At 31.1% G+C, this 14,927-nt stretch overlaps 1 protein-coding gene across 1 annotated transcript in view; it reads left to right on the forward strand.

Moving 5' to 3' along the window:
• Positions 1 to 2,605: 2,605 nt before the first annotated feature.
• The window catches only part of LOC109090048 (anosmin-1), a gene marked incomplete at its 5' end in the record, with an annotated part of 56,419 nt that continues 44,097 nt past the window's right edge, over positions 2,606 to 14,927 (forward strand). The window contains 5 exon segments of the mRNA XM_042730449.1: positions 2,606 to 2,740; positions 2,743 to 2,842; positions 9,089 to 9,273; positions 10,822 to 10,938; positions 10,940 to 10,952. Of these exon segments, the coding sequence (XP_042586383.1) occupies positions 2,606 to 2,740; positions 2,743 to 2,842; positions 9,089 to 9,273; positions 10,822 to 10,938; positions 10,940 to 10,952 (550 nt within the window).

Here is a 14,927-nt window from a genome sequence, read left to right on the forward strand (position 1 = left end):
AAACACTTTTTCCCTATGGAGAAAACTTGCGTCTGGAACCAACTGGTAGCTAGCCAGGAAACACACAGCCGTCACAGTTATGTATATTAATTATTATTATATATTAGTATTATTATTATTTTTAATTATTTTATTATTATAATAACACAGTGAATGTTGTATTTTTGATTACTTTTATTTTAACGTAAGGTGTTTTTTATTGTTTTATTTTGAACTTAACTAATATTCTATGATTACTTTTTTAATAAATTTAATTATTTTTTTTATAATTGATTTGCTTTACATTTTCAAACCATTTGTTTAATTTTTAACAATGTATGATTTCATGTAATCTTAATTGTTTTTCATTTAATTGTTGTATTGTAAATGATTAAATTTTACATTTTATCATTGAATATATTTGAAATTTTTTTATGTTTGACATTTTTTTATTTATTGATTATTAGTTAGTCTTTTTTTTTGATTGCTTTTTATTTTGAATTTTGTTTTTTTATTTTAACATATTTTATTTAATTAATTAAATTATCTTTTATTTGGATTGTTTTTTTTTTATTTAACTATATTAATTAATAGTAAGTGTTTTATTTCATTTGTTTTTACCTTTTAAACCTTATTTTAATTTTACGTTTTAAGCGCATTATAAATAGTAAAGTGTTTGTAAAGGGTTTTAATTTAAAAATTGCACATTTTCTTATTTATTATTATTTTTAAAATTTGTATAGTTTTAATGATTTTGTTACATTTGAAAATGTTTTGATTTATGAATGATGTCATCATGGTTCCTCACTTCTTCGTCTCCTGTGTGGTGGTGTGTGTAGTGTGTGAGTGTAGTGTGTGTGTGTGGGTGAGGTGTTGTTGTGTGTGTGTGTGTGTGGGTGGTGTGGTAGTGTGTTGTGTGTGTGTGTGTGTGTGTGTGTGTGTGTGTGAGTTTGTGTGCGTGTGCGTGAGGTGTTTGTGTGACTGATGCGTGAGTGGATTGGAGTTAAAGTGCTCTGGGTGTCGTTGGTTTTGGCTCTGCTGTGTGGTTTGGGTGGAGATCAGCGGTTCACTGATGGACGTCTCTCTCCACATCAACTCAAATGTATATGTGAGGAGTGATTTCTCTCTTACGCACAGTCTCTGCGCTGTACTGATGAATATATTGGGTTTCAGTATCATTCACTCACACTTCTGTGGTTTAGACACAAAAGAGAGTTATTTCTGCTGTCAAACATCATAAAAGCAGCATCTCAATATCCTGTATGATCATGCATTATATTTCTTAAGAGCAGATAATGAGGAGCTTCACATCCGCTCTTGATCATCCGTCTGGGTGCACTTTGTGTTTAATAACCAGCCGATAATGAGACTGAATCATGTGGAGAAAGATCCTCAGAAGTTCAAGCTACATCTGTCAATTTATTTATTTATTTTTTGTAAGCCAAACCCCTTTGACCTGCAATATGTACTTAATATACAATAATTATGCAATATTTACTTAATAATTCAACAGCACATTCACATGTGGGTTAATGGTCATATGACATGTAACAAATAAAATATTTCATCTTTAGTAAGTGCTTTATTTTGATTGCTTTTGTTTAAAAAATTATTTGTTTGATTTTACATTTTTATAATGTAATTAACCAGTTAGTGTTTTATTTTTTTTACTTTAATTTAAAAAATATTAGTTTAATTAATAAAAATGTATTGGTTAATTAATTATTATTTAATTAATTGCTTAATTTTAATTTATTATATAATTTATTATAATTAATTTTAATTAATTAATTAATTAATTTTATGTTTTATCATTTAATTAATTAATAGTAAGTGTTTTTTATTGTTTTACTTTTTAATTATTTATTTTATTTTACATTTTACGATTTAATTACTTATTAGTAAGTGTTTTATTTTGATTGCTTTTATTTTAAGATTATTTGTTTAATTGTTTCACATTTTTATGATTTAATTAATTCATAGCAAGTGTTTTTATTGTTTTAAAATTATTTGTTTAATGTTAATTTTTATTGTTTTAAAATTGTTTGTTTAATGTTAATTTTTATTGTTTTAAAATTGTTTGTTTAATTTTATCATTTAATTGATAGTAAGTGTCTTTTATTGATTTATTTTTAACAATTATTTATTTTATTTTATTTTGGAATTATTTGTTTAATTTTACATTTTCATGATTTAATGCATCATTAGTAAGTTGTTTACTTTATTTTTTTAATTATTGTTTTTTTTATTATTATTATTATTGAATTCATTGTTATAAATCCCCTGTAGTTCCAAGTTTGGAAAACCCTGAAGACCTTTTATTTATTGTTTAATTTAAAATTTTTATGATTTAATTCATCATTAGTAAGTGGTTTATTTTGTTTTATTATTTTCCCCCCTTTTGATTATTTTATTAATTGTTACAAACCCCTGTAATTCCAATTCGTCGAGCTGACGCCCTTCTCTCATCTTTGTTTTTTCCGTTCAGTGTCTGGAGCCATGCAGGGCATCATGGGACCTGAATGACAACAATTGTCAGAACTATTTTCACTCATATACACAAACAGAAAAAATAATCACACATAACCTATAACAGCTTATATCAGTGTCTCACGTTTGCTCCTGATTTCAGACTCAGTTCCCGAAGAAGCACTACGAGTGTTTGACGAGCTGTGAGTTCCTGCGCTCCGTCCAGATGCTGAAGCCGGGGGACTGTCCTGCTGCGGAGCGAGCGAGTGGCTTCGCCGCAACCACTACAAAGATACAAACCTCACAAAAACAGACGCCGAGTGCACAGCGCTGAAGAAGTGCTGTCCGAACGGATGCGGACACACCTGCCAGATCCCCAAGAACCCCTATAAAGGTACAAACCTCACCAGCCACACATTAACCATCAGCCTGCCATCATTTACTCACCCTCATGTCCTTCAAACCTGTGTGGCTTCATTTATTCCACGGGAAAATGTCTGCTTTTTGTGTCCAGACAACGAAAGTCTAATGTCGTTGTTTTGGTCCCCATTGACTTTGTTTGGAAGTCATGCAGATATGTACATCGTCAGAAAGAGAGAAAAGTCCTGGTTGGGTTAAGAATTTTTAAAGTTATAAACTTGATGTTTTAAGGTTACAAAATTTTTCTTCTTATTCAAGTTTTATGTAAATAGTTTTTATATGCACAGAGTTATTATCATCAGCTTAAACTATTAAAGACAACTGTTCGTTGAAATCTGTGTAAATACTAGATGAAAGCAAAATAAGCTCAAGTTGAAACAATAAAACTACTAACTGAAAAAAAGAAAGAAAATTAAATTAAACCTAAATAATAATAAAAAGTATTATAATAAAAAACAAAAACGAGAAAAATACATTAAAAATACTAAAAAAGTAAACTAAAAAATATCCCGGTTTTTTTTTAGAGTGTACTAAATGGAAATAACTAAAAAAACATCAGCAATAAATTGAAATGAAAACTGAAAATGTAAAATTATTCAATATTAATAAAAATTATAATAGTATAAAAATGATACTAAATACTAAAGAGTCACTTTGTATAAAAGCATTTGACAACTGCATAAATGTAATTCAAAACATTAACAATATTTTTTTTGTATGGATAACCATAATAACATTTAAAAAAAGTTAGTTTTTTTTTACTTGAACTACTAAAATAATTAAAAGTAATAAATAAAAATCAATACAAATATATAGAAAAAATGAAAAACTATAAATATAAATGACAAAAAAACATAAATACAAATAAATAAAATCTAAACTGTAAGTACTAAAATAACTAAAACTAATAACAAAAACTATCGGAACATTAAAAATCAGTAAATATTAAAAAAATATAAAATATAAATTGCAAAACAAATACTAAAAATGTAATAAATTTAAAGTGAAAACAGGAAATCTAAAAATCAAATTCCATATATAAAGTAAAGCTGTAGTAGTATGTGAGTAATGCTGCAGTAACACAGAAGCGCGGTCTGAAAGCGTGGAGTGAAGGAGGCTTTACAAATCCAAAGTCTGTATTGATTTACTGCTTCCCCCTGGTTTGCAAAAAGCCGTAAAGCCTTTTATTGAAATCCAAAGGCAATCAGAGAGCCGTCGCTGGTGTCAGGAGCGTAATTGTTTCTCTCTGTTAGAAGATGCTGGAAACCATTAACGTGCTCTGTCGATGGCTCTCAGATGTTCCTGTAACCTCCTCGTCTCTCTCCTTGACCCAGAGACGAAGCCCGATTCAGCTCAGAATATCACCTGAAGCCTTTATTTATAATGCATTATAAATTATTCATGAGGTACATTGTAATGCATACTAATTGTTACCAAAGTTAAGATGCATTATATTATTTAAAGGTTTGTTTGTCGTGTTTTAATGCAGTTTACCTTCTGAAGGTGTAACAATGAATAGATGAGTATTATTATGTATTATAACTGAGGTTATAATCATGCTTCATCAATACTTTTGGAATGCATTATATATGAAGGCTTTAAGTGAAGTGTTACTGTAATGACAAAACAACCCACATATGCAATGCATTTTTGTGTCACTAATAATGCTGTTTAAAGTATGAAACCAGAACAGTGTTTCAGAGTTTGTGTCTTTTGATTTCATTCTTGAGCTCATTGAAATTCAGCAGGAGCTCATCGAGAGCGGGACGTTTGTGAAGCACATGATTTCTGAAGTTTGTAGCTGTATTTTGCTTCATTTTAGATCCATTCCCAGGATTTTCTGCTCTCACATCTTTGTTTGCATGTTCTCTGTGCAGTTTGCTTCATTTTAGATCCATTCCCAGGAAATGAAGGATAATGTGCAGGCATGCATGGGTTTTTATCATTAACTAAAACTAAAACTGTTAAAGACAACTGTTAATTGAAGCTGAAATATAAATATTAGATTATATGCAAAAATAAAACTGAAATAATAAATTAAACCTAAATAATAATATTTAAAAACTAATAAAAACAACATAAACACAAACAACATTGCTAAAAAAATAATTAATTAGTTAATTAATTAAATTAAAAATTAAATATTAAAATGAAATTGAAAGTATCAAAATAAAAGCTAATTCGGAAAACTAATAAAAACTATAATATTATATAAATAACACTGACTCTAAACCACACTGTATAAAAGGCATCTGCCAAATGCATTAATGTAAATCTATAAATATAGAACAATCATCCTTCTTTGCTGTTTTCATGTGATGCAAATCATGCCAATTTTATTTAGTGTTACAGTTTTATTTTAATTTACTTGAACTGAATGAAGTTTAAGTTGAAGCATTACAATTACTCACGCTAAATAAACAAAAACTAAAACTGAAATATAAATAAATTAAACCTCATTAGTAATATTAAAAAAGCTAATAAAAAAGACAAAACACACAAGAAAAAGTTATTTCAGAATAATAATCAAAACTATAATAGTATATAAATAATATTAAAATACTAAAAAGTCACTTTGGATAAAAGTGTCTGTCAAATACATAAATGTAATGAAAATGTAAAAGCATAAATGTATTAAAATCATCCTTGATGAGTTCATTTTGAGGACAAAATGGCATATGAAGTAAATCATGTGATGATTTAATTTAGCGTTACACCTAAGCTGAAATAAAACAATATATAAATATTTAATTATTTAACAATTTAATTTAGTGTACTGAAATAAAATAAAAATATTAAATGAAGCACTAAAATTACTGACTAAAAATAAATAAAAAGCTGAACTAAAACTGAAATAAAAAATAAATTAGACCTAATTAGTAATATTTTAAAAGATAACTCTAATACAATAAAGGCATTACAAAAGAATTACCAAAAATTAAAATTAAGACTGAAAATATAAAAATAAAATCTAATTAAAAATATAAAAATTTTCATTTACGTTTAGTTGAATTTTTAATGTTTCATTACTAATTGGGTTTAATTCATTTTATTTAAATAATTTTAGTGTTACTGCACCACAAACTGACTTAAATATCTAGATCTTCACATTACATTTACATTTGCATTCATGCATTTAGCAGATTCTTTTTATCCAAAGCGACCTACGTTGCGTTAAATATAAAGATTTCATATGTCAATGCATTCCCTGGGAATCGAACCCATGACCTGAGCTGCAGAGATACTGTCGCCGCAGTAAAGCCGCTGTGTTTGGAGGACTCTGGAGCTGCGTGGAGCTTCGTGTGGTTTCTGGATCTTCAGCTCCTGCTCTGGAGCGAGTGTGTGAGTTCCAGCGCTGGTTCAGGAACGCTGTGGGATTTTACTGGAACAGACGACACACACGTGCTGGAGCTGTGAAACCACAGCACAATCCAACACAGCTGCTGCTCCTCATCGGCCTTCAGCCGCGCTGCTGTCATCAGATCCCACCGTCACTGATCGTTTAACACGAACGGATCTCAGTCCTCAGACTCTTCATCCACACCCGCTCGTGTGCTGGGAATCACTGATGCTTTACCCGCTTTATTTGATGTCAAGTGATCGGAAAATGTTTAATCAGATTAATATGGAAAAAAAAAACAAAAATTGTGGGGCCAAGTAATTGGATCGCAAAGTAATCGCATGTCATTTTAGGTTGAGAAAGTAACCCCAAATTATCATTTGAAGTCATTGAACTGTGTTAAATGCGGGGAGAAAAAACGTTGAAATAGCACCATTACAAACAAAGAAGAGCTTTAGAAAGAAATATTTTGATTCAGCAAATCACCAACAAATCAGGTTTATAATGACGTGGTGACTGTCTTTAATCATTCATTTAACCAATTCATTTAAATGGCTGGTTCATTTAGAAACAAAGCAAGTGACTGTCTTTATGAATGAGTCGCTTCTTAATTGTTTGGCTCACTTGATTCGTTTTAGCGGCTGATTCGTTGCAGAGACAACGCAAAGTGACTTTTTTTATGAAGCAAGTCAACTGAATCATGTAGCTGCACCTTGATTTGTGTCACAAACAGCTGATTCATTCAGAAACAAAGCAAGTGACTGTCGTTATGAGATGAATCACTGAATCAATGGGCTCACAATGATTTGTTTCAAAAACAGCTGATTGGTTCAGAAACAAAGGGGTGTGACTGTCTTTCTGAATGAAATCACTGAAGATCATTGGCGTCACGTCTTGATTTGTTCAAACAGCTGATTTCATTCAGAAACAAAGCGAGTGACATCGCGACCCTCTTCCCCCATCGCACCCCCCATGAGGTCTCATGAAATCATTGGCTCACGATTCATTCTGAAATGAAGCAAGTGGCTGTCTTATGAATAAGTGACTGTCTTTGTGAACAAATGACTGAATCATTGACTCGCTTAATGCGTTCAAACGGCTGATTCATTCTGAAATGAAGCAAGTGGCTGTCTTATGAATGAGCCACTGAATCTTTGACTCACTTGATTCATTCAAAAATGGCTGATTTGATCCAAGATGAAGCAGTTGACTCTCGTTATGAATGATCTACTGAATCATCATCTCCCTAGGGGGGGGGGGCTCCCTCGATTTGTTCAAACAGGCTTGATTCGTAGTTAGTAATAAATCACCACTTGTGTTTATTTATCGTACAACAGTTCTGCGGTGGCTTATTTGTTTTCAGCTCTGTTTTGTTTGTGAAATTGAGCAAAAACAAGGACTAAAACTTGATATATGATTATAACATGATATAAATAGAAGCCCCCACATTCTTGAGCGCTCAGAGTTCTCCCGATGGAAACGCATCGTTTTTAAAATTTTTGATTCATTTTATTTTGGTCAGCAGTGAGAGTGGCTCTGAGACGTGTGGAAAGCATCTGGAACGTCTCTGAGTCCTTCAACGTCGCTCTTCAATCAGCGGCGCTAGCTCCATCACAAGCTGTAACGAATCGAGGAAAGACCGGAGCAGAACTTTTCTCCTCTTCTTTCCCACTCCGTAAGCTTTGTACTTCATAAATCTTTAATTTATTGCAATATGAAAGAATTTTCAGATTGTCTTTGAGGGCTTTACAATGGAAAGTTTTTGGCTGTACTGCCATTGTGGAGGCAGATTGAGATGTTTTGCTGTAGCTGCAGTGAGAGCATCACATAAACATTTAACATCACTATTTATCAGGAGTTATTTAGCATAGTTGTTTTTAACTATTGCACATTCATTCAAACAATGTGAAAATGTCTTTTTAGAATAATCCAGCAAATGAAAAACCTTACAAATTAAAGATTGGATTCTCATTGTTTACAATTTTTGTTACCATTTGTATATCCTTTGTAATTTATTTTTTCAGGGGAATATCTTATGTTATTAGATCTAATGGAATTTTAGGTATCATTGATATAGTTTTTATTAATATTAATAATAATTTATATTTATAATTAATTAATTAATTTAAATATATATTTTTAATTCCTATTATAATTTTCATTAAAGTTTTGGTAATTTTTTTTGTGTTTTCACTTTTTTCCATTTTATCCCCGTTTATTCCTTCCCTCTTTTTGCCCACACCCCCCCATCCTATCTCCCATTAATTAGTTTTATATTTTAAAGTTTTAGTAATTTTGTTTTTAATTACACTTATAATATTATAAAAATTTAATTATCCAAATTTTTAACAATCCAAATATATTCAAATTTAAATATAATTAAATTTTTCTATAATTCTTATCAATTTTATTTCAGTTTTAGTTACTGTATTTTAATGCATCAAATCAAACTAAACTAAAAAGAGAAAATAGTTCTTATCAATTTTATTTCAGTTTTAGTTACTGTATTTTAATGCATCAAATCAAACTAAACTAAAAAGAGAAATTGGAGAATTCGATTTGGCAACTAGCTGAAATAAAATGTATTTTTGTAATATTATCATTTTTATTTAATTAAATTATCTTTTAAAACAAAACAAAATTTTTTTTATATTTTAGATTTAGTTAACCACAATTACAAACTAAAAACTAAAATACAAATAAAAAGTTATTATTATTGAAATTAGAGAAACTTTCTAAAGAACAAGTAACAAAATAAAATCAAATTTATAAAGAACAAATAACATCGCCAAAATCCTATTTATTTGTGCAGATTTCAGCGCTAGAGTCTGGTGTTTTGAGGTGATGTTACGGGTAATTAAAGCACCTCTGTCGTCTCAGGATCTCCTCTGAAGCCGCGGAAGGAGCTGCTGTTTGTGGAGCAGGCGTCAGGACTGCTGGAGGTTCGCTGGTCGTCCCGCTTTAACGTCTCGGTGGAGCCGGTGCTTTACGTGCTGCAGCGCCGCTGGAACTTGGGCATCCATCCCAGCGAAGACGACGCTACGCCGTGGCAGGACATCGCTCAGGTCAGCCGTTCACCTGCAACTGCTTGCTTTCTGAAATCATGACACTCTTGCTCAGAAAAACACAATGAGACATGAGACTAATAATTAGTTTAACTTAAGATCATATTATTTTGCAATTAAGTAATCCAGCTGGCAGTTAAAAGACAAATAACGTTCAGAAACATTATCCATTTGATAGCAATAGACCAGATTAAAAAAAAACGTGTACACATTTATTAGTTATTTATTAGATCAGTGTTGTTTTTTTGTATCATTAGTACACTATTATAGTTTTTATTAAAACTTTGAATTTGAAAGGTTTTTATATTTTCCATCTGCTCAATCAAAAAACAAAACAAACAATAAATAAATAAACAAATAAAATAGTAAAGACAGAAAACTTCAGTTTAATGCTGACTTTTCTGTAAAAAAATTATTTTGTTACTCAGTAATTTAGTCTTGGCAAAATAACTTAAGACATTCAGTCTCCTTTGAGTTCATAATTAAGTTCACAAAAGGTTTATGCATCAAATTGTGTATTTTAAATAATCATGTGATGGTCTATTTAGGCCTAATCCAGTTAATTAAGTAGTTTACAAATTAACAAGTGGATTATTTTCTTTTTTTTATTTGGAACTTGAACAAAGCAAATATCTGATTAAATGAAAATATATGTTCAATTTTTAAAGTTTATTTTTAGTGTTATATTTACGTAGTTGCTAATTTAGTTTAGTTTTTTTTCTCCAACTTTTTAAATTACCAACCTCTCATTCATAATCCAAAAAATAAAATTACTTACCAAATTCATCACAAAACAATAAATTCATACAACTGGAAACTAACCAAAAAACAGTCATGATTCAAAAAACCTAACTGCAAAAAATACTGACTTACCTTATTTTTTGTCTTGTTTTCAAATTCAAATATCTAAACACTCTTAAATTATTAGACACAGTTACTTAAGATTATAGTTTTTTTTTTTTTTTTTTTTTCAAAACTCAGTTGATTTTAATACATCTTTCAGAAAACTACAAGTCATTTTTAAACAATACACAAATCAAAAACATTTTAATACATTTTTCAGAAAACTACAAGTCATTTTTCTTCTCCAGTAGGCTAAATGTATCTTGATTTAAGGATGTTTAAATATTTGTACTGGAAAACAAGATGTGACCCTGGACCACACAACCAGTCAAAATCTGGAATCTGAGGGTGCAAAAAAAATCAAAATATTGAGAAAATCGCCTTTAAAGTTGTCCAAATGAAGTTCTTACCAATCAAAAATAAAAATCAAAAATAAATACATAACATAATTAAATAACATCAATTGCTACAAACAAACCCCACAAACATAACACAGATACTTAACACCACTATCACAAAACACTGACACAAAATACATAGTTAAAAAATAGTTTTTTGCAGTGTTGAAGCAAGTTAAAATAAACAGATGCTCAGATGTCTCTCCAGTCCTTCATGTTTTAAAATAGACCAGATTCCAGGCTCATATTCAGAGCCGCCTGTACGTGACCCTGTGACCCCGTGACCTCTGACCCCTGTGCCCCTCAGGTTGCTGTAGAGCGTGCGCTGCTGAGCGACGTCCGGCCGAGCAGGTGGTATCAGTTCCGCGTGGCGGCGGTGAACGTTCACGGCACGCGCGGCTTCACGGCTCCCAGCAAACACTTGCCGCTCTTCCAGAGGTGAGGTCTGACAAGATATTAAGCTCCACAGGTTGCAGCCTCTCACCTGCTGCTCCAGGGAACACACACCACACACAGCATTCAGGCCTGATTTACTCCTCTAACACTTTGATCTACTATTTAATAAGGATGCACAGTACTGAATGTTTGCCGATATCCGATATGCTGATATTTTTCAACTCATTTTGGCCAATAGCCGATAATGATATATTTCCTTTTGTTTGGAAACAACACAGTCTCTCATGTGGGAATATTTAACAACAAAAATTATTTTCGGATATTTTGATAGCTTTTAACAAAAACTTATTGTTAGAATTAATAAAAATACATGACGTTGATTGTTTTTACAATGACAGTACATTAAAAGATTTCCTCAAAAAATCATAAAAACCTCAAAATCCCATAAAAAAAACAAAAAAACAAAAAAATAATGATGCGGTGGTAATCTTAAAAACCTTAAAAATTCAGAAAATCTTTTAGAGCTCATAATTCGTTTAAAAAAACAAACATATTACACATTAAGTGCTGTCAAATAATTATTCAAAATTAAAGCTTTTGTTCACATAATGTGTGTATACTGTGTATTTTATTATGTATATATAAATATTGTTCACATAATGTGTGTATACTGTGTATTTTATTATGTATATATAAATACAAACACATGCATGTATATATTTATGAGTAATGTGTTATGTTTATATGTTAAATATATTTATATATAATATAAAATATAAGAATATAAATATATAAATGTATATACATGTAAATATTTTCTAAATATATAATTTATGTGTGTGTACTTATATATACATAGTAAATATACCCTATACACATACATATATTATGTAAACAAACTTTTATTTGGATAATGATAATAAGTGATATCATCTGACAACCTCTAATATATATATAATTTAATTTACAAGTGTCAATCATTTAGCAGGCGCTTTTTATCCAAAGCGACTTACAAATGAGAACAGTAGAAACAATCAGATCAGCGAGAAAACAACAACGGTATACAAGTGCTATGACAGAGTCTCAGTTAGTCTAGTACAGAACCGTAGCCAGGGTTTTTTTTTTTTTTTTTTTTTTTTGGCATATGATAGAAGAAAAAAAGAAAAAAAGGTAAGTACTAATATTAGTTAGTTAAGTGCAGGCAAAAAAGATGAGTCCTTAGATGTGTTTTGAAAATGAGTAAAGACTCAGCTGTTCGAATTGAGATCGGAAGGTCATTCCACCAGCTGGGACAAGTCCAGGAAAAAAGTCCGTGAGAGTGATTTTGAACCTCTTTGGGATGGCAACCTGAAAGGCGTCGTTCACTTGCAGGCGCGCAAACTTCTGGAGGGGTGCATAAGATTGAACTAGTGAGTTTAGGTAAGTTGGCGCCGTGCCAGTGGTCGTTTTGTAGGCAAGCATCAGTACCTTGAATTTGATGCGGCGGCTACTGGTAGCCAGTGTAACCTGATGAAGGAGAGGAGTTAAAAATGGCGCTGTTTTTCGGCTGGCATTGAAGACAACCCTCGCTTGCTGCATTCTGGATCAGTGCAAGAAGGTGATTAGTACATGCCCAAGGAAGGCCCGGCCCAGGAGAGCATTGCAATCTAGTCCAGTTGGTAGAGAACAAGAGCTGGGACCAAGACGTTGTGTGGATGTGCTTCTGGAAGGAAGGGTATTAATCTTCCTAGCGTTGACTAAGGCAAAATTACAGGACGGGTCGTTGTAGCAAATATGGTCTGGAAGCTTAACTGATGATCCATCACAACTCACTAGGTTTCTCGGGCTGTCAATAGAAGCTTATAGCTTCATGATACTTACATCAAAGGGCTATACATCATGATTTTATGACACTGATACTGCTTTATTTATTCAGAAACACAAGTCTCTTAGTGATACACGTAGGCCAACAGCGCCCCCTGAGACTAATTTTGGACTGTGCCTACAACCACAAAATACAACAAAGACAATATCATCCACCCCTTATACTAAAATCTTACTCTTCCCTCCTACAATAATTTTTCAAGACACAACCTCCACCAAAAATTTCAAAGACCTTCAACTCAAAATATGGCACAGGACCTCAAGGACTGGTCTGACTAGGGTGCCGGCAAAGCTTAATGACTATCATAGCCCATAGACTTTCATTGAGGGTGTCAAAACTTTTGCACTGTAAGACTTCCAGAGTGTTTAAACCGGCAAAGCTTAATGACTAGCATAGGGAGAGGTGTTTTATTTGTGCAAAACATACAAAATAAAAAAACGACAATCAAATAGTGCTAATAACAAAAAAACATAACACAAATCACAACAACATGACAATCAATCCATCAAAAAATTACACACTACAAAAACATGCTACTCATTATATTTATTTGTATAAATTAATTGTAATTACATAAAATGATTTTCAAAAGCTTTTATTTATTTATTAGAATATGTATAACTTAACATTTTTGCTAATTGCAAAAGCTGAATAATCAAAGTCTACTGATGATTAGTCAATTCATCATTCTAATAATCATTAGATTAATCTATTAGCAATATAATCGTTTGTTGCAGCCCTAATTTGAAGGAATATTGGTAATCAGGCCATTCATCAAAATATTGCCCATTTTTTTAAAAAAATATCTTCTTTGTGTTCACACCAGCAAGATCAAGAACAGAAACGATGACAGCCAAAGGCCACCGGGTCTGGACGAAATGAATCTGTGAGGTTTGAGTAAAATAATGACCCCTCCAAGAATTTGTGCTGTTGTCTTTTGGGGTGAACTAGCCCTTTAACTAAAACTAGATATGCCTAAGACGAATGAAACCTTCATTTGGGTCAAAGAAAAGTCGATATCTAGACTGACTAACATTGCTGTCTTTTAATATCTCATGTTAACTTGTTAAATGTGCTGTAGACTATATTCTGCAAAGTTCTCCCACACGCTGGGAGTTTAGTTGTGTTACAGAAACAGATGTGCTTTCTCATCACACTCGTTCCACTGATATCTGTTATCTGTGCTATTCCAGGAAAATATGTCATGAAATGAAAATATGTGTCATGAAATGAGTCTCAGCACCAGCTGCTAAACATCAGAAACCAGACAATCTATCTAATATAAAATAATATATATATATATATATTATATATTATATATATATATATATACTATATATATATATATATCATATATATATATATATGATATATATATATAAGATTATTTTAGTATTAGATAGATTTTTTGATTTTTGACACATTGTTGAATGGATAATGCACATTTTTGTTTTCAAAAATTTTGATTTTAAATGGTGATTTTTTTTCCCAAGCATTTTTTATACCTAAATACCTAATATTTGAACAATAGCAGATTAAATAAATACTATTCTGAATTAATAAACACAAATCAGCAACCCCCCCCCACCAAAAGAGAAGAAGAAAAGAATATATTAATAATAAAAAAATGAATATAACTAAATACACTCTGATTTGCCATAAAAGGCCTAAAAGGTACCTAAAAAAATTCCATGATAAATCAAAAGTATCATTAATGGAAAAAATGAGGATAAAGATTTTTGCAAAAAGATATAAAATGTGTGCTGTGTTTGTGTGGTGTCTGGTGTGTGGTGTGTCTATATATCTCCTATATATAATAGATATATATATATATATGATATATATATATGTATATATATGTAACAGCTTTAATGCATGTATAAAAAAGCAATTAAATGTTAATAGTTTTGAAACCAAAAGTGGAAATCAGAATTAGGCATCAAATTAAATGTGACAAAACGTTGTGAAATGCACATATTTAGTGAGAAAGAAGTGAACATGAGATGAGACAAAAACAGACATTATTTTTGCAATCAGTGCACTAAATTAGTATGAAAACGAGTATTGGGTTTCACGGCGAGATACAGTTACATTTATTAGTTTAGCAGATGCTTTTATCCAGAGTGACTTATAAATGCAGCTAAAATGCCAGC

The sequence above is a fragment of the Cyprinus carpio genome, chromosome B9 (assembly GCF_018340385.1).
Source record: "Cyprinus carpio isolate SPL01 chromosome B9, ASM1834038v1, whole genome shotgun sequence".
In the NCBI taxonomy this organism is placed as follows: domain Eukaryota; kingdom Metazoa; phylum Chordata; class Actinopteri; order Cypriniformes; family Cyprinidae; genus Cyprinus; species Cyprinus carpio.